The sequence below is a fragment of the Salvelinus namaycush genome, chromosome 28 (assembly GCF_016432855.1).
Source record: "Salvelinus namaycush isolate Seneca chromosome 28, SaNama_1.0, whole genome shotgun sequence".
NCBI lineage: Eukaryota > Metazoa > Chordata > Actinopteri > Salmoniformes > Salmonidae > Salvelinus > Salvelinus namaycush.
In genome coordinates, this window is record NC_052334.1 from 34,722,535 (window position 1) to 34,745,751 (window position 23,217).

General features: G+C 47.8%; 1 protein-coding gene and 1 long non-coding RNA gene across 2 annotated transcripts in view; both read left to right on the top strand.

Moving 5' to 3' along the window:
* Positions 1 to 23,217, top strand: part of LOC120023335 (protein GREB1-like) — a 32,415-nt gene that overhangs the window by 3,977 nt on the left and 5,221 nt on the right. Inside the window, exons 5-30 of the mRNA XM_038967350.1 lie at positions 1,793 to 2,034; positions 2,376 to 2,445; positions 2,850 to 2,966; positions 4,098 to 4,244; positions 5,408 to 5,530; positions 5,698 to 5,820; positions 6,243 to 6,428; positions 6,750 to 7,121; positions 7,411 to 7,539; positions 9,459 to 9,668; positions 9,944 to 10,141; positions 10,523 to 10,703; positions 10,798 to 10,987; positions 11,166 to 11,302; positions 13,559 to 13,913; positions 17,226 to 17,341; positions 17,429 to 17,643; positions 18,110 to 18,512; positions 19,712 to 19,871; positions 19,951 to 20,053; positions 20,471 to 20,626; positions 20,956 to 21,092; positions 21,213 to 21,374; positions 21,845 to 22,049; positions 22,372 to 22,581; positions 22,707 to 22,926. Coding sequence (XP_038823278.1) covers positions 1,793 to 2,034; positions 2,376 to 2,445; positions 2,850 to 2,966; positions 4,098 to 4,244; positions 5,408 to 5,530; positions 5,698 to 5,820; positions 6,243 to 6,428; positions 6,750 to 7,121; positions 7,411 to 7,539; positions 9,459 to 9,668; positions 9,944 to 10,141; positions 10,523 to 10,703; positions 10,798 to 10,987; positions 11,166 to 11,302; positions 13,559 to 13,913; positions 17,226 to 17,341; positions 17,429 to 17,643; positions 18,110 to 18,512; positions 19,712 to 19,871; positions 19,951 to 20,053; positions 20,471 to 20,626; positions 20,956 to 21,092; positions 21,213 to 21,374; positions 21,845 to 22,049; positions 22,372 to 22,581; positions 22,707 to 22,926 — 4,867 coding nt within the window. The remainder of the gene's footprint in view (positions 1 to 1,792; positions 2,035 to 2,375; positions 2,446 to 2,849; positions 2,967 to 4,097; positions 4,245 to 5,407; positions 5,531 to 5,697; positions 5,821 to 6,242; positions 6,429 to 6,749; positions 7,122 to 7,410; positions 7,540 to 9,458; positions 9,669 to 9,943; positions 10,142 to 10,522; positions 10,704 to 10,797; positions 10,988 to 11,165; positions 11,303 to 13,558; positions 13,914 to 17,225; positions 17,342 to 17,428; positions 17,644 to 18,109; positions 18,513 to 19,711; positions 19,872 to 19,950; positions 20,054 to 20,470; positions 20,627 to 20,955; positions 21,093 to 21,212; positions 21,375 to 21,844; positions 22,050 to 22,371; positions 22,582 to 22,706; positions 22,927 to 23,217) is intronic.
* LOC120023817 lies at positions 2,850 to 5,524 on the top strand. Its single transcript, XR_005472760.1, has 3 exons — positions 2,850 to 2,966; positions 4,098 to 4,244; positions 5,408 to 5,524. It is a non-coding gene; the product is annotated as an uncharacterized LOC120023817 (long non-coding RNA).

Sequence of the window (23,217 nt, forward strand, 5' to 3'; positions counted from 1 at the left end):
GAGAGAGAATGACCGAGAGAGAGACTGACAGAGAGAGAGAGACTGACAGAGAGAGAGACTGACAGAGAGAGAGACTGACAGAGAGAGAGAATGACAGAGAGAGAGAATGACAGAGAGAGAGACTGACAGAGAGAGAGAATGACAGAGAGAGAGAATGACAGAGAGAGAGAATGACAGAGAGAAAGAATGACAGAGAGAGAGAATGACAGAGAGAGAGACTGACAGAGAGAGACTGACAGAGAGAGACTGACAGAGAGAGACTGACAGAGAGAGAGAATGACCGAGAGAATGATCGAGAGAGAGAATGACCGAGAGAGAGAATGACCGAGAGAGAGAATGACAGAGAGAGAGAATGACACGGAGAGAGAGACTGACACAGAGAGAGAATGACCGAGAGAGAGAATGACCGAGAGAGAGAATGACACGAAGAGGGACTGACAGAGAGAGAGACTGACAGAGAGAGAATGACAGAGAGAGAGAATGACAGAGAGAGAGAATGACAGAGAGAGAGACTGACAGAGAGAGAGACTGACAGAGAGAGAGACTGACAGAGAGAGAGACTGACAGAGAGAGAGAATGACCGAGAGAATGATCGAGAGAGAGAATGACCGAGAGAGAGAATGAAAGAGAGAGAGAATGACCGAGAGAGAGAATGACACGAAGAGGGACTGACAGAGAGAGGGACTGACAGAGAGAGAGACTGACAGAGAGAGAGACTGACAGAGAGAGAATGACAGAGAGAGAGAATGACAGAGAGAGAGAATGACAGAGAGACTGACAGAGAGAGAGACTGACAGAGAGAGAGACTGACAGAGAGAGAGACTGACAGAGAGAGAGACTGACAGAGAGAGAGACTGACAGAGAGAGAGAATGACCGAGAGAATGATCGAGAGAGAGAATGACCGAGAGAGAGAATGAAAGAGAGAGAGAATGACACGGAGAGAGACTGACAGAGAGAGAGACTGACAGAGAGAGAATGACCGAGAGAGAGAATGACCGAGAGAGAGAATGACACGAAGAGAGACTGACAGAGAGAGAGACTGACAGAGAGAGAGACTGACAGAGAGAGAGACTGACAGAGAGAGAGAATGACAGAGAGAGAGAATGACAGAGAGAAAGAATGACAGAGAGAGAGAATGACAGAGAGAGAGAATGACAGAGAGAGAGAATGACAGAGAGAGAGAATGACAGAGAGAGAGAATGACAGAGAGAGAGACTGACAGAGAGAGAGACTGACAGAGAGAGAGAATGACAGAGAGAGAGAATGACAGAGAGAGAATGACAGAGAGAGAGAATGACAGAGAGAGAGACTGACAGAGAGAGAGACTGACAGAGAGAGACTGACAGAGAGAGAGACTGACAGAGAGAGAGACTGACAGAGAGAGAGACTGACAGAGAGAGGCTATAGAGAACAGTCAGGGTATCCTGATTGCAGACACATACACACATTATTAGTCCCTCAACCTGGGCTCTGCTAGACACACACACACAAGCACAACACACACACACCATCTCAGAACCCAGCTGACCTGTAACCATGGAAACATCATCGCTCACATACTCTTTCTCTCACAATGGGAGAAAGGGCTTATTATTGTTTCACTGAGTCTCCCAAACACACACACACACACACACACACACACACACACACACACACACACACACACACACACACACACACACACACACACACACACACACACACACACACACACACACAAGCACAACACACACACAAGCACAACACACACACACACACACACTGAACTAGTGTTTGTGTGGTCGTCCTCAGGGTTCTCTGGGAACTGTATGGGCTGTGGAGAGAAGGGCTTTCGCTACTTCACTGAGTTCTCCAACCACATCAACCTGAAGCTGAGCACTCAGCCCAAGAAACAGAAGCACTTGAAGTACCATCTGTACAAGGACAGCCAGGGACTGCTGGTCAGAGGGGCTGCTATCTGCTGGAAGGGCCGCGGTAACACAAGCAGTGGGAGTAGAGGGGATTGGGGGATGTTTTCATGTGTGATCTTTCCATGACAGTGTAAGTGTTGTAACGTTCCATGTCAATAAAGTATATTGAATTGAGAAAGAGAGCGAGGTAGAGGGGGGGGGGGAGAGAAAGGGAGCGAGGTAGAGGGGGGGGGGGGAAGAGAGAAAGGGAGCGAGGTAGAGGGGGGGGGGGGGAGAGAGAAAGGGAGCGAGGTGGGGGGGGGGAAGAGAGAAAGAGAGCGAGGTAGAGGGGGGGGAGAGAAAGGGAGCGAGGTAGAGGGGGGGGGGGGAAGAGAGAAAGGGAGCGAGGTAGAGGGGGGGGGGGGGTGTCAGGCCAGTGGGTCAGTCTCTCCTTCTGTGTATCTCTGCTGTCGTTCTGTGGACAGGGGGCTCGTCTGGGGTCAAAGTTGGAGTTTGTAGGAGAGGAGGGGTCTGTGACCCGACCTGTCTGTCCAGGTGTGGAGGACAGAGGCCTAGGGTGAGAGGTCAGGACTGGGGTCAGGGTGAAGAAGGGTCGAAGCCTGTGGTATACAGTATATGAGGCGGAGAGACAGTAAATCAAGTCTAATCCACACAGATTAGGAAGAAGGATGAGTTTCTGACCTACAGTAACTAGAGTAGAGTTTACATTCAAATGTAAATTGAGCTGACACTAACATAATCACTTGAGTGACTCTAATGCTTTCACGGAAAATATCCATCTGTTCTCTCAAATTAGTACACACACACACACACTGTGTAAGTACAGGAGCATTGACTGTGTTTCAATGGTTTTGACTGTGTAGGTTTCTGTATGCCGGTCTGGCTGTGTTTGTGTGTGTAGCCAAATGCTAATCTGACTGTGTGCGTTGTCTTTTCAGAGACTAGAGGGAGACAGACAGCGCCCAACACCTCTGACAGTCATGTGATCTCAGACGAGCACCTCCTCAATCCAGCAGTCACCGCTCACCCTGGACACCCACCCGGCAGCTACACTGGTACACACACGCTCACACACAGTACACTCACAGACAGTACACTCACACCCAGTACACTCACACCCAGTACACTCACACCCAGTACACTCACACACAGTACACTCACAGACAGTACACTCAAACACAGTACACTCACACACAGCACACTCACAGACAGTACACTCAAAGACAGTATACTCACACACAGTACACTCACACACAGTACACTCACAGACAGTACACTCACAGACAGTACACCCACACCCAGTACACTCACACACTCACAGACAGTACACTCACAGACAGTACACTCACAGACAGTACACTCACAGACAGTACACTCACACACAGTACACTCACAGACAGTACACTCACACACAGTCCACTCACACACAGTACACTCACAGACAGTACACTCACACACAGTACACTCACAGACAGTACACTCACAGACAGTACACTCACAGACAGTACACTCACACACAGTACACTCACACATAGTACACTCACACACAGTATACTCACAGACAGCACACTCACAGACAGCACACTCACAGACAGCACACTCACAGACAGTACACTCACAGACAGCACACTCACAGACAGTACACTCACAGACAGTACACTCACAGACAGTACACTCACACACAGCACACTCACAGACAGTACACTCACAGACAGCACACTCACAGACAGTACACTCACAGACAGCACACTCACAGACAGCACACTCACAGACAGTACACTCACACACAGTACACTCACAGACAGTATACTCACAGACAGTACACTCACACACAGCACACTCACAGACAGTACACTCACAGACAGCACACTCACAGACAGTACACTCACAGACAGTATACTCACAGACAGCACACTCACAGACAGCACACTCACAGACAGCATACTCACAGACAGCACACTCACAGACAGCACACTCACAGACAGCACACTCACAGACAGCACACTCACAGACAGTACACTCACAGACAGTATACTCACAGACAGCACACTCACAGACAGCACACTCACAGACAGTACACTCACAGACAGTACACTCACAGACAGTACACTCACAGACAGTACACTCACAGACATGACCCCACACTAGATGACCTTGGTTGCTGTTGTTGTTTTCCATCAATCCAGCCGGCGCCCCTGTAGGTCCCATCGGCCAGCCTTACCTGGCCGACCTTCGCCCTCCCCTGACCAATGGGAGCCACACACCCCTATCCCAGAATCCTTTGCCCCATACGGCCGTACTGTCCAATGGACCAGGGAGACCCACAGTTATAGGTAACGTGTGTGTACGCGTGTGTGTGTGTTTCTATTTGTGTGTGTGCGCGTGTTTGTTTGTTTATTATAAAGGGGTATGACATAGAAGGACATATGCATTATAGCATCTCTATGGGGTAAGAGGCATGGCTTTAAATGTGTGATGTCATTGTAGCCGCCCCCCCCCCCCCCCCCATCTTCACACCTCCCCCTGAAAGAGAGAGCTCCTGTGTTTTAACAGTCTAAAGTGCCCAGTAGGAGCCGGCCGTATTGTGTGTGTGGGCCCCCATTGTTACGACCCCCTTTCATTCAGCAACTCTCTCCTTTCTCTCCTTTCTCTCCCTCTCCCTCTCCCTCTCCCTCTCCCTCTCCCTCCCTCTATCTCCCTCAGACTGTTATCTCAATAAAAGTAGCACAGTAAAAAGTCTCTCCCTTTCTCTTTCCCTCTCTCCCTCTCTTTCTGTCTGTCTCATTCTCAGTGGGTTTAGTTGTAAAGTGGAAGGCCTTCTTCCTGCCAGTCTGGGTTTTGATTGGGGCGTTTCAACACGTGGGCCCTTTGGTCTTTGTCTCTGTTGCTACATAAGAAGAGAGCAGGCAGAGAGGAGAGGAAAGACAGCATGTGTAGAGGGGAATGAGGAAGGAGATGATTCATGTAACAAAGACTGTGCTATCTTTATCATCAATAGTGAGCTACGGTTATACTGCCTGCTGGCTGGTTGGTTAACTGGCTGGCTGGTTAGTTAGCTGGCTGGCTGGCTGGCTGGCTGGCTGGCTGGCTGGCTGGCTGGCTGGCTGGCTGACTGGCTGGCTGGCTGGCTTGCTGGCTGGCTGGTTGGTTAGCTGGCTGGCTGGCTGGTTAGTTAGCTGGCCAGCTGGTTGACTGGCTGGCTTGCTGGCTGGCTGGTTGGTTAGCTGGCTGGCTGGCAGGCAGGCTGGTTGGGTAACTGGCTGGCTGGTTAGTTAGCTGGTTGACTGGCTGACTTGCTGGCTGGCATGAATCAGTGAATTAATGGACAAGCAAGCAAATGAACTAGAATGCACTGTATTTAGGGTGTCTTATGAATGAATGTTGTCCCTCAAGAAGAAATGATTCTGTATATTGTGTATTTTGAAGCTGCCTGCACATCCAGAATCATCACCCCTGAGACATACAATACATAACAGTGTGTTTCTTGTCCTGTCAGGAACACTCAATGCGGGACCACCTAAAAAGAGACACAAAGGCTGGTCTCCAGAGTCTTCTGCTGTGAAGACCCCCCCAGCTTCCTCCTCCTCTTCCTCATCGCTCACCAATGTTGCCAAACCAGGTAGGAGCTCAGAGCTCAGAGCGAGAGAGAGAGAGAGAGAATTCATTTTCAGATGTCAGAAGCGAAATGGCATACAAGGCTGCTCTTTTCTTTGTGGGTACAGTTAGTTACCACTGTTTTATGTCTGCTCCCTGCTGTGTGTGTGTGTGTTTTCTCTTTACCCACAGACCATGCCCCCCCAGAGAGTGTGTCCCAGGGGTCCTCCAACCCCCACTCTCCCCCCGGGCCGTCTGTCACAGTGCCTGATCAACTGCTGCACACCTGCAGACTCCAGCCTGTCATCTTCAGAGGTCAGAAGTGTGTGTGTGTGTGTGTGTGTGTGTGTGTGTGTGTGTGTGTGTGTGTGTGTGTGTGTGTGTGTGTGTGTGTGTGTGTGTGTGCGAGTGCGAGTGTGTGTGTGTGTGTGTGAGTGTGGTGTTCTATTCCTCAGTGGCATTAAACACAAGAGTGCCACAAACCTCAGCAGACACTGAGGCCCGGAGTCTGATCCCAGTGTCCATTGCTTAGCTACGCTTCTTAGCAACGCTTCTTAGCTAAGCAATGGAAAGATCAAAATGTCCTCTGCTCTCTCTCACTTCTCAACATGCCACCCCTCCCCCTCATCCCTCCATCCCCTGGGAGTATCCATTAGCTCACTGTCCATTTTCCCACAACCTGATCCTGTGCAGTAGCATCTGGTGTGTGTCTGTGTGTGTGTGTCTCTGGTCCCCAGGTCACGGCAGCCTACCCCAGCTGAGTGGTAAGGTGTGTGATGTGCAGGTCAGCTCCCTGCTCCAGAGCTGCTACCAGAACAGCCAGGCCCTGCCCAGGGTCTACCAACACTACGGACCCTCTCCCATACAGCCCCTGACTGTAGAGATGCAGATACTACTCACTGTATACTACCTGGTGCAACTAGGTGAGAGCGATGGTTGATTTCATTTTTTAAATTTTAGTCATGCTCACAGTTACATTTGACATTGTAGTCATTTAGCAGATGCTCTTATCAAGAGTGATTTACAGGAGCAATAAGCATTGAGTGCCTTGCTCAAGGGCACATTGACAGATTTTTCCGTTGGCTCGGGGATTCGAACCAGCGACCTTTCGGTTACTGGCCCTAGCCCCTTAACCACTACGCTGCCTCAGTTAAAAAGGCTGAATTGTGCAGAATGTACTATTACATTGAGGCAATAATTAAAAACCTAGTGTGTAATAACTGGTTATTGACGTGTCCCTCCAGGCCCAGACCAGGTCCCACTGATCCAGGACCTGGAGCAGATCTTCATGCGCTCCTGGAGAGAGTCCCACCTCCGTGAGATTCGCCAGCACCAGCAGCCCCAGCCTGGCCTCTCCCTCCCCCAGGCGCCCTCTACACTGCCGGGGCTGCCACAGGCCCAGGCCCTCACCCCCTCCCAGCTGCCCTGGCTGGCCCAGCTGGCAGCCTCGTCATGTGGGGAGGGTGTGGTGGTGCTGGAGGAGAAGGCCTCGATGGCTCTGGGACTGGCTGGCACCTTCACTAGGCTGATGGAGGGACGGCTGGCTCATACCAACTATGTGGTCATCATCTGTACAGCCAAGGGACGGGAGACTGAGTCCTGTGTGGTGGTGACAGGTGTGTGTGTGTGTGTGTGTGTGTGTGTGTGTGTGTGTGTGTGTGTGTGTGTGTGTGTGTGTGTGTGTGTGTGTGTGTGTGTGTGTGTGTGTGTGTGTGTGTGTGTGTGTGTGTGTGTGTGTAGAGGGGTGGGGAGGGGGGTGTAATCTTATTGTGTGTGGGTGCCTACCTGTGTCTTAAATTTGCTGTGTGTGTGTTTACACATCGACTTAAGTGGAGTTGCAGACGTTTTGGTGCATGCATGCGTGTATGTAATAACTGGTGTATACTATGTGTGTGTGTGTTGTAGGTAAACACCAGTGTCGTATCCTGGTTGAGGGGATGTTCAGTCCCACTGATAGTCTGAGAGAGATCAGTCAACAGCTGTCCTCTGGCATGACCCAGGAGCTCACTGCCTTCTGCAACTCTCTGGGACCTGGTAAGACTGCTACTGATCTTCATTTGAGACAGTTTACTGCAGCAGGGAAATAGTCCTGCCGTAACAGGAAATTAGAATTATTATGTGGATTAGAATTATTGGAATTCATTTTTTGTAGGGGTTAATACATTTTACATAAGGGAAGATCAAGTCTGAATTGTGCATTTCCTGCTTCTCATCGACAAAACTGTGATCAAATGACATCTGTACACAACCCACCTGGATGCTGAGAAAGTGTGTGTGTGTGTGTGTGTGTGTGGGGGGGGGGTTTACCCATCTTAAATTTAATGGATTGGTTTCATATACATATTTTCTAAGTGCTCTGAGGGATTTACACTGTACACTGTTTACTGTATGTACAGTTGAAGTCGGAAGTTTACATACACTTATGTTGGAGTCATTAAAACTCGTTTTTCAACCACTCCACAATTTCTTTTTAACAAACTATCGTTTTGGCAAGTCGGTTAGGACATCTACTTTGTGCATGACACAAGTCATTTTTCCAACAATTGTATACAGACAAATTATTCCAATTCAAGTGGGTCAGAAGTTTACATACACTAAGTTGACTGTGCTTGGAAAATTCCAAGATTCTGATAGGCTAATTGACATCATTTGTGTCAATTGGAGGTGTACCTGTGGATGTATTTCAAGGCCTACCTTCAAACTCAGTGCCTCTTTGCTTGACATCATGGGAAAATCAAAAGAAATCAGCCAAGACCTCAGAAAAATAATTGTAGACCTCCACAAGTCTGGTTCATCCTTGGGAGCAATTTCCAAACGCCTGAAAGTACCACGTTCATCTGTACAAACAATAGTACGCAAGTATAAACACCATGGGACCACACAGCTGTCATACCGCTCAGGAAGGAGACGCGTTCTGTCTCCTGGAGATGAACGTACTTTGTTACGAAAAGTGAAAATCATTCCCAGAACAACAGCAAAGGACCTTGTGAAGATGCTGGAGGAAACAGGTACAAAAGTATCTATATCCACAGTTAAACGAGTCCTATATCAACATAACCTGAAAGGCCGCTCAGCAAGGAAGAAGCCACTGCTCCAAAACCGCCATAAAAAAGCCAGACTACGGTTTGCAACTGCACATGGAGACAAAGATTGTACTTTTTGGAGAAATGTCCCCCGGTCTGATGAAACAGAAATAGAACTGTTTGGCCATAATGACCATCGTTATGTTTGTAGGGAAAAGGGGGATGCTTGCAAGCCGAAGAACACCATCCCAAACGTGAAGCACAGTGGTGGCAGCATCATGCTGTGGGGGTGCTTTGCTGCAGGAGGGACTGGTGCAATTGACAAAATAGATGGCATCATGAGGAGGAAAAGTGTGGATATATTGAAGCAACATCTCAAGACGTCAGTCAGGAAGTTAAAGCTTGGTCGCAAATGGGTCTTCTTAATGGACAATGACCCCAAGCATACTTCCAAAGTTGTGGCAAAATGGCTTAAGGACAACAAAGTCAAGGTATTGAAATGGCCGTCACAAAGTCCTGACCTCAATCCTATAGACAATTTGTGGGTTACACCAGCTCCGTCAGGAGGAATGGCCCAAATTCATCCAACTTATTGTGGGAAACTTTTGGAAGGCTAGCCGAAATGTTTGACCCAAGTTAAATAATTTAAAGGCAATGCTACCAAATACTAATTGAGTGTATGTAAACTTCTGACCCACTGGGAATGTGATGAAAGAAATTAAAGCTGAAATAAATCATTCTCTCTACTATTATTCTGACATTTCACATTCTTAAAATAAAGTGGTGATCCTAACTGACATAAGACAGGGAATTTTTACTCTGATTAAATGTCAGGAATTGTGAAACTGAGTTTAAATGTATTTGGCTAAGGTGTATGTAACCTTCCGACTTCAACTGTATGTATCTCACCATATTGTATGTGTGTGTCAGATGGTGATGTAGATGTGTTGCTGGGGAGTGTTGCTAGGGAGAGCAGGAGCCATCCGCCCCCCCTGTCCAGCAGTCAGGAGTCCACAGGAGACAGCAGCCCTAGAGACAGACAGACGGACAGAGCTACATGCAGCCCCAAAGAGCCAGCCACAGACAGACACACAGACAGCCCCAAAGACAGAGCTGAGAGCCACAAGGACTCCTGCTCAGGTGAGAAATGCAATCTGTGTGGAGAGAACATCATGAATTGTGTGTAGTTTGACCAAGCTACATGCTGTAGAATTTCATGTGAAGTGGCAAGATGTGTTTATAATACATGTTGTGTGTATGTGTGTTGAGTTTATGACTTTGTACATGATATGTGTAGTCTGTCCAAAATCTGTGTGTGTGTGTGTGCATTGTGTTTATAAATTTGTGTGGTGTCTAAAATGTGTGTTTCCATGTGTGTGTGTGTGTGTACATTTGCATCTAACGTGTGTGTGTAGAGTACTGTGTGGAGTGGCGGGAGGTGCGGCCCATCCAGTTGGCGGTAGCCAGGAAGCTGCTGTCCCATGTGTGTGCCATCGCTGACTCCAGCACTCAGAACCTGGACCTGGGCTCCTTCGACAGGGTCCACTTCCTCATCTGTGTCCCTCCATCTGAGGTCACCTTCCAACAGACTGTACTGCATCTCTGGAACTCAGGTAAGATCCCTCCTCTCTTCCTCCTCTTCTTCCTTCTCCCTCTCCTCTTTCTCCTCCACTTTCATCTCACAGTTCAACAGACTCTCCTCTTCATCTTCCCCTCTGCCCCTCCCCTTTCTCCTCCTTCCCTCCTTCACCTCAATCCCTCTGAGGTGTCTTCCAGGAAGTTGTCTTCAGGTCTCGTCCTCCTCTAGCCGATGTCTGTGTTGTATAGAGCCCCGTGCTGGTGTATTGTAGAATTCTTGAGAAACGTGTTCACTTGCTTTACTCAAACCTTCAACTGAAACAAATTGGTGTTGTGTGTGTGTGTATGTGCACGTGTGTATGTGCACGTGTGCGTCCGAGCTTTTGTGTGTGCTTAATCCCTGTCTGTGCGTGTAGGTGTCCTCCAGCAGCTGGGGTTGGAGCAGGAGTGTCTGTCTCAGAGAGAAGCTGAGCACTACGTGGTCAAGATGGACCAGGAGGCGAGGGCGCGCATTGATGACCTCATACAGGAAGCACACAGGAACTCTAACACACTCTACATCCTGGTCCACGACCACGCACACTGGGACATCAGCAGGTGTGTGTGCGTTTGTGTGCTTTTTTTGCTTGCGTGTGTCTGCGTGTTTATAACGTGACCATACCGTACAGTATATATACTCCCTGTCTCCCAGTGGGCCGTACGGTGCCAGCGGTGGTGACTCCGGCGGTGGGTTGGTGGACAGCCTGCTCAACTCCCTTCAGATCAGAGATGCCACCAACATCCTGACTCTCCACGTCACCTCGTTCCCCTTTGCCCTGCAGACACAGCACACACGTATCAGCCCTTACAACGAGATACACTGGCCCTCTGCTTTCAATAACGTAAGATATTCACACACACACACACACACACACACACACACACACAGACCCACACTGACACAGACACACACACACACAATCACAAACAGACACACACTGTTGTCTCAAGCTGTGTGTGTGTGTGTGTGTGTGTGTGTGTGTGTGTGTGTGTGTGTGTGTGTGTGTGTGTGTGTGTCAGGACATGGATCTGTACCATGAGAAGACGCGGTACTTTGGTGTGTCTGAGCTGCTGGACTCGACTCGTTCAGGCAGCGGTCTGCCTCTCCTTCGCTACGACAGCTCCTTCGAAAGCATGGCCTCTGTCCTGGAGGAGAGGTAACACACACACACTCATCATACATACTGTACACACACACACTCATCATACATACTGTACACACACACACTCATCATGCATACTGTACACACACACACTCATCATGCATACTGTACAAACACACACTCATCATACACACACACACAAACACACACACACACAGACTCATCATACATACTGTACACACACACACACATAGACTCATCATGCATACTGTACACACACACACACAGACTCATCATGCATACTGTACACACACACACAGACTCATCATGCATACTGTACACACACAGACTCATCATGCATACTGTACACACACACACACACAGACTCATCATGCATACTGTACACACACACACAGACTCATCATGCATACTGAACACACACACACACACACACAGACTCATCATACATACTGTACACACACAGACTCATCATGCATACTGTACACACACACACACAGACTCATCATGCATACTGTACAGACACACACACACTCATCATACATACTGTACACACACACACACACACTCACACAAACACACATGCATGCTCACACACAATCACACAGGTACAGAAAATACACACAATTAACTGTATATGCAAATATACAGTAAATGGAGACGCCAGTGTTGTAGTACTCGAGTCCAGGATTTTCCTGATTGTGACTCCGACCTGGCCTCGCCTTCTCGTGACTTGTATTTGCACTTGGACTGGATAGGCTATGATAAGCAGAATATTAGCAGCACTAGATGCGCAGCGCAGCGAGGGTCTTGTCCTGTTCCGCAGTGGGAGGGACAAGCCACATCCGGCCGGCACACAGCCTACATCAGCTGGTGAGCTGCGGGGGAGCAAGCGATGAGTAAGGGCAGACAGGCAGGCTCCGCTCCGGCTCCGCCTCCGACCATTGCACATTGCTCAGGTGACTCTCTTGCTTCCCTGTAGCTAACCAGTCACCAGCCTTCTAGTTAGCTACCCTGCAGCCAATGACCAAAAGTGTCCTCTTTGGCCTCATGGGTGGAATGTTATTAATAATTGTTTTTAATTGACGAAAATGTTGTGTTTCTATGTCAAACAGTTTTGTTATATTTCAGTCTTTTGTGATGTATATAAAGTGTAGTATTGGGATGCAAACTCAACATTGTATACATTAAGTCTATATCTGACATGCTGTCTTCTTTTCTAAGCCCATAAACGTGTGTGTGAGGTCTATACTTTTGTTTCGACGTAGATTTGTTTAAGACTACCAAGAAACACTCTGTGTGACCCTGTTTTAGCCCACTGCAGTAAAACGTTCAGAAACACAAGACACGATAGCATTGAGTTCATGAGTAAAACAACGGTCTCGCTTTTTTTTGTCCATCTCCCCTTTGAGTATAGAAAGTAGGCTGTATTTGAATTTGTCTTCTCGCTCCCTTCCACTTTCCCCACTGCGTCCCATAGCCAGGTTCTGACAAGTCTCCCTCTTTTCTACAGACAGTACGGCTTGTTTCTCACCATTCAAAAAGTTAGGACCCATATGACCGATGCTACATTTTTTTCCTTTCTAGCATACATTGGCGGGCCACATTTTACATGCATAAACCATATCGCAGGCCGTTCTAAAAGTAGGTGACTTGCGGACTGTACCGCTAACCATTTGTTTAGGCTAAAATTTGTTCAACCAATTTACCTAATTAGCTAGCTAGCTAGCTAACAACCTGGTAACTTTACCAGTAGCCTATACCCGAATGCAAACATTTGGTGGCACAGGAAAAAAAAGAAAGGGGATAGCAAACAATTTATTGACTAAATAAATCCTCTTGCCACTATGCTATACTATATCTAACTGGGTAAATAACTTTATTTTGAGTTAATGTGAACCTGTGAATCCAACACGACCAGGACTCAAGCACTGGGACTCGACCACTTATTTAACTAGGCAAGTCAGTTAAGAACAAATTCATATTTACAATGACAGCCTACTGGGGAACAGTGGGTTAACTGCCTTGTTCAGGGGCAGAACAACAGATTTTTACCTTGTCAGCTTGGGATTCGATCCAGCAACCTTTCAGTTACTGGCCCAATGCTCTAACCACTAGGCTACCTGCCACCCCATTGGTGACACAGACTTGGTCTCGAGCACAGGGTACTTGGGACTCAACTCGGACTCAAGGTTTAGTGACTCGACTACATCACTGAGAGAATCACATTTGATTTATCGAAATGACACAAGAATGTAGCAAATAACAAAATTTATCAATCCCCTGTCCCAGGTTCCCCAAGCTACACAGTGCAGTGATCCGGACTCAGGTTCTGGTCCAGCACTACTGTGTGGCTCTGATGGCCGTGTCAGGTCGGCCTGGCTCAGGGGGGCGGAGCATACATAAACACACCTCCGTCGAGACGCTGGAGATTGTCCAGAGTCTGCTCAGCTCCGCCCAGCGATGCCCCACCCACCACGGTCACATGGTGCTGCTACGGATCCCCTCATTGGCTCTGGCAGGGTGGGCTCACCAGCGGCTGGCGTGGGTCAGACAGAGACTGGGGCTGGGGGAGCGCTTTGAGATCATCCTGGGAAACCCCAGCCAAGCCCTCAGCATAGGACAGAGCTTCACTGAGCGCATCAAGGTAGGGGATAAACCACTGGACAACTGGATGAAGAGTTCTGATTTAAGATCAGTGTGCCGTTGGCTTTTAGATCACAATGAATAAGATTACATGGATAGGGACCTGATCCTGGATCAGGTCTCTAATCTGAGACACTTGATACATACAGATCCTGGTTAGCAACATGACAGATAAACAATCTCAATTTGGGGAAGGTTACATATATTATAACATTATTTGTAAAAACTGGTAGGATGAAAAGACTATATTAGGTTGGATTGCTGGTGTTGGTATGGGCTACCATGGTGGTGTGCTGTTATTAAGAACACAGGGGCAGGAGTACAGATTAAAAGGGCTAACCCGGTGAAATGGTTAAGGGAATATACAGTACCAGTCAAAAGTTTGGACACACCTACTCATTCCAGGGTTTTTCTTTATTTCTGGTTGAGAGAATGCCAAGAGTGTGCAAAGCTGTCATCAAGGCAAAGGTTGGCTTCTTTAAAGAATCTCAAATATAACATATATTTTGATTTGTTTAACACTTTTTTTGGTTACTACATGATTCCATATGTGTTATTTCATACTTTTGATGTCTTCACTATTATTCTACAATGTAGAAAATAGTAAAAATAAAGAAAAACCCTTGAATGAAAGTTTGACTGGTACTGTAGGTGGGATGGTAACAGATGTTTTTTCTGTTCAATAAAACATCCAGGTAAACACCAACATATCTAACATTCGACTAACTCTACACATTTCCCTAGTCATTCTTCTGGTCCATTAGGTAGCCACTGATTGCCTTCAGGTGAGTCCATTTTAAAGGGATCGTCACTAGTTTCCACAAAGTCATAATTATGTCTAAACCCCACCTATTTCTAATATTTAATCTTCTTGAAATCTGATTTGAACCCTAATCTTAAAAGGGAAACTTCACAATTGTTCAACTTCATATTCATCATCTCCAGCACCACCCCAACATCAACATATGTGATAATGGCATGTTTATGTTTTGTAGTAAAAAATTTAGGAAAATAAGTGTTTCCAATGACATCATCGGTGCGCGTCGTGTGATTTCGACCAATTGTGAGTTGGCATTGCCTACTAATTGGTTGATGTCGTCATTGGAAACACTACACTATCTTTTTTTCTACATAACATAGAAATGTGCCATTGTCACAGTAAGTATTCAGACCACATTACTTTTTCCACATTTTGTTAAGTTACAGCCTTATTCTAAATTGGATGAAATAGTTTTTTCCCATCAATCTACACACAATACCCCACAATGCCAAAGCAAAAACTGTTTATTTTTTTATTTTTGCAAATGTATACAATATAAATACATTTAATATCACATTTACATAAGTATTAAGACCCTTTACTCAGTACTTTGTTGAAGCAACTGGCAGCGATTACAGTATCAAATGTATACCATATAAATGTAAAGGCTTTCGTTGGTGGAAGGAGAGGAGGACCAAAATGCAGCGTGGTATATATCCATAATATCGTTTAATCGAGAATGAATACAAAATACAAAAACAGAACAAGAGAATAAATTAAGTCCCGTATGGCGCAAACACTGAAACGGAAAATAAACACCCACAACCAAAATGGGGAAAACAGGCTACCTAAGTATGATTCTCAATCAGAGAATGATCGACAGCTGCCTCTGATTGAGAACCATACCAGGCCAAACACAGAAATACAATAACATAGAAAAAAGAACATAGACTACCCACCCCAACTCACGCCCTGACCAAACTAACACAAAGACATAAAAAAGGAACTAAGGTCAGAACGTGACAATAAATACATTTAATATCACATTTACATAAGTATTAAGACCCTTTACTAAGGACTTTGTTGAAGCAACTTTGGCAGCGATTACAGTATCGAGTCTTCTTGGGTATAAGCTTGGCACACCTGTATTTGAGGAGTTTCTCCCATTCTTCTCTGCAGATCCTCTCAAGCGCTGTCAGGTTGAATAGGGAGTAATACTGCACGGCTATGATGTTGGGTTGGTGCTTGAGATGATGAATATGAAGTAGAATTTCTTTGAAATTTCCATCTGACCACACTGTTAACCATATGCCTAACCCTAACCTGAAATTAAAACCAAAAATCAAACGTTTGTTTTCATAGATTTTTACAGTGTATATAGCCAATTCTAAGTTTGTGGCTGTGATAACTAGTGACAAACATTTAAAGGTTGAGTGGGTGTGGCAGAAGATCTGCCTCTGGGACAGGAAGTGGATGGGATTGGTTGGTGGGAAAGTCAGTCAATATGAGTGGACAGAACCACCTTAAATATGCTACATATTTTAATGACAGGAACAGATGTCCATTAAGTGTGCTACTGTAAGTGGTTGGGGGGCTGTAGGGGTAGGAAGATGGTCTCGGAGCCACCCATCAGCAGGTGGTGGAATAGCTTGGGTAACGCCCATGGAATACCACAGGAAGTTGCTCTGGAGGGGGGCGGAGCAGAACACTGATGCGGTTGAATGGCCACTGGAATGGACTCGTGGGCACAATGGAAGCCAGGGTGTTCTTGGGGACCAGGCTGGTCGCTTGGACTCGGACTGGTGCAGACCTGACAACATGGGAATGACTTAGGATCTGGGATTGCAGAAGGTACAATACCTGATCCTGGGAATAAGTGAGGTAGAATATGGGACTGGGAACTTTTTGATAAGGGACTTGGAGAGGGACTGGCATAAGTGGGGACTGGGTAGAGGCAGGTTATACGGTTGTTGGTAGGCTGGACATCTCTTGTTGTCCATACACTCGATTTTCCCCTTTATTGCCCTAATTTTCTCCCGGAAGGTGAACGCTCTGTCGGCTGGTGATCTGTTCTCCATTTCCACCGCGATAGCCTGATCCGGCTTGAAGGACCATGTAAAAACTGGTAGGCTGAAAAGACTATATTCGGTTGGATTGCTGGTGTTGGTATGGGCTACCATGAATATAGGTGGGATGGTAACACATATATATTTTTTAAATAAAACATCCAGGTAAACACCAAGGTTGAAGAGCTATACATTACGAATCAAACATTCTAACGCTACACATTCCCTGGTCATGTTCCAGTCCATTAGGTAGCCACTGATTGCCTTCAGGTGAGTCAATTTAAAGAGTCAGTGGGTGTGACAGAAGTCCTGCCTCTGCAACAGGAAGCGGATGGGACTGGTTGGTGGGAATGTCAGTCAATGTGAATGGGCGGAATTTCCTATATTATTTGATCTGTTATTGTTCTAGCACCTGGTTAAAGTGTGTGTGTGTGTGTGTGTGTGTGTGTGTGTGTGTGTGTGTGTGTGTGTGTGTGTGTGTGTCCAGACATGGCTGAAGATCCAGGAGACAGACTGGGTTCCCCGTACCTACCTGGAGCTAGAGGCTCTCCCCTGTATCCTCATCCTCTCTGGGGCAGACCCCCTGGGAGAGTCCCTACCCAGGTACACACACATAGTACCTGTATATTTATCCTGATTGGTTGACTGATTGATTGGTTGATTGATGTATTTTCTCTCTCCTCCAACCAGATCACTGAAGTACTGTGACCTGCGTGTGATAAGCTCCTCCTACCTGCAGCGCACGTCATTGGAGGAGGAGCTGGGATTGGCTGCCTACCTGATGAGGGTGGAGTCCCAGGGGTCACAACCCCTCAGACACGTCCCCGGCCCCGGTAGCGACCTATCAGAGAGCGACCGGGACAAACACAGCAGTACCGACAACGAGGAGGAGGGGAGAGAGAACGGTGAGTGATGGAGCGCCATCCACTGGCCAAATTCAATTCAATGAAATACAACACAATTCTAGCTATTCAATAAGACACTATACTTTCAATATGGCTGTTTATTACATTTACATTTAAGTCATTTAGCAGACGCTCTTATCCAGAGCGACTTACAAATTTACCTTTTTTTTTCTCTTTTTTTTTTTAACTAGGCAAGTCAGTTAAGAACAAATTCTTATTTTTCAATGACGGCCTAGGAACAGTGGGTTAACTGCCTGTTCAGGGGCAGAACAACAGATTTGTACCTTGTCAGCTCGGGGATTTGAACTTGCAACCTTTCGGTTACTAGTCCAACGCTCTAACCACTAGGCTACCCTCACCTCTCTGTAGTTTATAACCTTAAACAACACATTTGACGGTTTATAACAGTAAACTCATCTCTGTATACATCCCTTACTCTATTCTTCCTCTCCTGTCTTCCCTCTAGCTCTGAAGTCGGAGCTCCCTGGTTTGGGTCATTTCCCTCCCCCTCACCCTCACTCAGCCCCCCAAACCCTCCGACCCTTCTCCGACAGCAGTGCTGCGGCCACTCTCCATCTCCACACCACCCCCCCTGACCCCCTTCACTCCTCCCCCTGTCCAAACCCGAACCCACCTAACCCCTCCGACACCCAGCGCTGGCCCTCCAAGTCAACCTCCTCTGACTCCTCCTCCACCCTTCCCCCCTCCTCCCTTCAGAGCTGCTCCTGGGCGCGGGGGGTGAGTCGCCCCCCCTCCGTGCTGCTGCCCCGGGCACTCTATGACATCATCACGGCGTTCGACGAGAGCGGACTGCCTCGCTGCACCTCCTTCCTGCCGCACCTGTCTGTAGCCTGGGCCGGCTCCTTCAGGTAGGGACAAACACACACACACTTCACCTGTCTGTAGTCTGGGCCGGCTCCTTCAGGTAGGGACAAACACAAACACACACACCTCACCTGTCTGTAGCCTGGGCCAGCTCCTTCAGGTAGGGACAAACACACACACACTTCACCTGTCTGTAGTCTGGGCCGGCTCCTTCAGGTAGGGACAAACACAAACACACACACCTCACCTGTCTGTAGTCTGGGCCAGCTCCTTCAGGGAGGAACAAACACACACACATCACCTGTCTGTAGTCTGGGCCAGCTCCTTCAGGGAGGAACAAACACACACACAAACACACTTCACCTGTCTGTAGTCTGGGCCGGCTCCTTCAGGTAGGGACAAACACACACACACACCTCACCTGTCTGTAGTCTGGGCCGGCTCCTTCAGGTAGGGACAAACACAAACACCTCACCTGTCTGTAGTCTGGGCCAGCTCCTTCAGGGAGGAACAAACACACACACACCTCACCTGTCTGTAGTCTGGGCCAGCTCCTTCAGGGAGGAACAAACACACACACCTTACCTGTCTGTAGTCTGGGCCAGCTCCTTCAGGGAGGAACAAACACACACACCTCACCTGTCTGTAGTCTGGGCCAGCTCCTTCAGGGAGGAACAAACACAAACACACACACCTCACCTGTCTGTAGTCTGGGCCAGCTCCTCCAGGGAGGAACAAACACACACACATCACCTGTCTGTAGTCTGGGCCAACTCCTCCAGGGAGGAACAAACACACACACATCACCTGTCTGTAGTCTGGGCCAGCTCCTTCAGGGAGGAACAAACACAAACACACACACACCTCACCTCTCTGTAGTCTGGGCCAGCTCCTTCAGGTAGGGACATACACACACACCTCACCTGTCTGTAGTCTGGGCCAGCTCCTTCAGGGAGGAACAAACACAAACACACACACCTCACCTGTCTGTAGTCTGGGCCAGCTCCTCCAGGGAGGAACAAACACACACACATCACCTGTCTGTAGTCTGGGCCAGCTCCTTCAGGGAGGAACAAACACAAACACACACACCTCACCTCTCTGTAGTCTGGGCCAGCTCCTTCAGGTAGGGACATACACACACACCTCACCTGTCTGTAGTCTGGGCCGGCTCCACACACACTGGTGAGTAAGATGATGCTCTATATTAATGTTTCCTTTGCGTTCCTTTCCTCTGTGTCAGACCTCTGCTGAGTAAGATGATGACGTGTACAGAACAGTCTCTGTATTACCGCCAGTGGACCATCCCAAGGCCTTGCCACATGGACAGCAGCAACCGCCCCGCAGAGGGACGCACGGACAACTTCCATCCCCGCAGACTGCTGCTCAGCGGGCCCCCACAGGTACACACACACACACACACACACACACTGGTGACAGACTCACACACACACACTATTCTGACTACTGGAACCTGTTCAGGTGGGGAAGACAGGGGCGTACCTCCAGTTTCTGGGCATCCTGTCTCGTATGCTGATCAGGCTGATGGAGGTGGACATCTATGACGAGGAAGAGATCAACACCAGTGAGTTACCATGACAATACACCCTGGCCTCAGCTCCATAACTACCACCACCCTCCACTCTGCACTAGTCTTAATAATATGCATCACATGTGTGTAATACACTTTGAATGAATTACAGTACAGTATATAGCTTCCACGAAGAGGTTATTTTAAGTAGCTATTTGCTGGTAGAGATGTCTGTGTGTTGTATACACAACATGTGTAATGCATTATGAATGAATCCTATAGGTTTCCATGCATGTATAGATGTTTATTAAGGACCCATGAATGTATTATGAATGTAAACACGCGTGTGTGTGTGTGTGTGTGTGTGTGTGTGTGTGTGTGTGTGTGTGTGTGTGTGTGTGTGTGTGTGTGTGTGTGTGTGTGTGTGTGTGTGTCTGTGTGTGTGTGTGTGTGTGTGTGTGTGTGTGATAGGTGACCAGCTGGAGTGTGTCCAGTACCACCCAGCCTGTGCCCCCTGGCCGATAATAGACACACTGAGGGGCATGCCCTTCGACTACACCATCCACAACCCCAAATATGAAGACATCAGCACTGTCTATTGCCCTGACTACTACCCCAACACTGACGGTAGGATAGGGGAGTGGGGCATCTCTCTCGGTTATCATTATGATTGTGAGATTTACTAGATGATGTCATGGACATCCTGATCTCTTTTTCTACTGTTTTTAGCTTGGCTGAGCTCTGTACACTCTTAGAAGAAAAAATAGGCTTATTCTACTGTCCCCATAGGAGAACCCTTTTATGTTCCAGGTAGAACCATTTTGGGTTCTAGATAAGCACATTTTATTCTAAGAGTGTAGCTATATGTACGTGACTGTGGTTATCAGAGATGTTCCATGGTTCTAGACTGGCGTTTGCCAGGTTAACTAACCCCCAGCCCCTGCTCTGTCCCCCAGGGAACCCCAGACGTAAGGAGGACGTGTATCTGCGGAGGCGTACGACCAGGACCAAACTGTCCAAATACGCAGCCTACAACACCTACCACCACTGTGAACAGTGTCACCAGTACACAGGCTTCAACCCCGGATACCAGGTGAGCAGAGAACACACACACGGTTTATTCTTACTTTTACCAATCATTGCTCAGTTGGTCTACTGTATGTGTAATAATGTATTCTAGACCTGCAGATAGATAATGTGTTCCACCATGTAGATGTATGAATCGCTGCTGCATGGCTTCACCTTCTCCCACCTGCTGCTGGGTGAGGAGATCCAGCTCTACTTCATCATCCCCAAGTCTAAGCAACACCACTTCAGCTTCAGCCAACCAGGAGGCCAGCTGGAGAGCATGAGACTGCCCCTCACCTCCGATTGGGTAACCTAACTAAGCCCCTTACCCCTACTACTAACCGTAATACCCATTCTCTACCCTTCTTCCTCGAGGGTGCACTCGTTCACTCCTATTTATGGATGTAAGAAATGTGGTACAAACTTCCTTACAGCAATCCGGTGCCTTTCAATCTGCTACGGGGGATGAGCAAGTGCACAAGTCAAGGAGAAGAGTAGAGAGTCAGAGCACAGCCATACTCTAAACATTTACATTAACCCCTGCAGAATGCACTGCCTAATTTCACCACCCAAGTTCCTATTTTCCTCATCTGCCAACCTTTCTTTGTTTCTCTCTTTCTCGCTTGCTTTCTTTCTTTCTTTTCTGTATGCCTTCCCTATCTGAAACCTCCTCTATATACAGACCGACAAAGTGTAGACGCCCTAAGATCATCAAATCTTTGCAGAACCCACTCAGACTTTTATATACCGCTGCATGTTTCTCCTTTCCCCCATCAGAACCCAGACTGCATCAAGAGCCCCATCTTCACCCCGACAACGGGTCGTCATGAGCACGGCCTGTTTAACCTGTACCATGCCATGGACGGGGCGGCCCACCTCCACATCCTGGTTATCAAGGAGTACGAGATGGCTGTCTATAAGAAGTACTGGCCCAACCACATCATGCTGGTGCTGCCCACTGTCTTCAATGGAGCCGGCATCGGTAGGCTAACTACCTCCACTCTCTTTCCCATACCTCTCACTCTCTTTGTCTATCTCTCACCCTCTCCCCCGTTGTGGAGTGAGTGAGTGAGTGAGTGAGTGAGTGAGTGAGTGAGTGAGTGAGTGAGTGAGTGAGTGAGTGAGTGAGTGAGTGAGTGAGTGAGTGAGTGAGTGAGTGAGTGAGTGAGTGAGTGAGTGAGTGAGTGGAGGAGAGAATACACACAACAGACAGACTATCTAACAACATGAGACGCACTAACACAGAAATATAACAACAGTGTTTCCCCATGTCTCCCTCTCTGACCTCTGGCCCCTCCCCCAAGGTGCTGCCCACTTCCTGATCAAGGAGCTGTCCTATCACAACCTGGGGCTGGAGCGCAGGCACAGGCTGGAAGGAGGGGGGCCGCCGGCCGACGTCTGGCCCTTCATCATAGTCTCTGATGACTCCTGCGTCATGTGGAACGCCGTGGACCTGGACTCACACAGGCATACACACACACTCACCCACACACACTCACACATACAAGGAACAAGTCTCAGCTACAAACACTTTTTTTTTTTCATATTGATGTTTTGAAAGTATTGTCCTCGCGGAGCTCTGTAATCATGTCTCTCCGTCTTTTTCTCTCTCTCCCCTCCAGTGCCTCAGGGCCTGTAGAGAGGAACGTGTCTCTGAAGCAGGTGCTGCAGCACATGGAGGCGTGTCCCGACCTCACCCAGTACGGCCTCTGTGGGATCAGGAAGTGGGGCAGTTGCTCCCCGGGTCAGGGGAAGGGGGGAGGAGCCCGTCACGAGGAACCGTTCTCCAGAGGACACCTCCACGACTTCCTGCTTCTCAATGTGGACCTGACCCAGGACGTCCAATACAACGAGAACAGGTGAGACAGTAGAATAGAGTAAAATATTATCACATTTTAGTAGACGCTCTTATTCAGATTAACTAAGGTTAAGTGCCATGCTAAAGGGTACAACAACAGATTTTTCACCTAGTCAGCTCAGGGATTTGAACCAGAAACCTTTTAGTTACTGGCCCAACGCTCTTGAACGCTAGGCTACCTGCTGCCAAATATGAAAGAATGGAATACAATACAACCAGAATGGATGAGAGAGGACAGCCACTTTACATAAGTCATTGTTATGGTAAGAGTGTGGCTGCTAGGTTGAAGTGG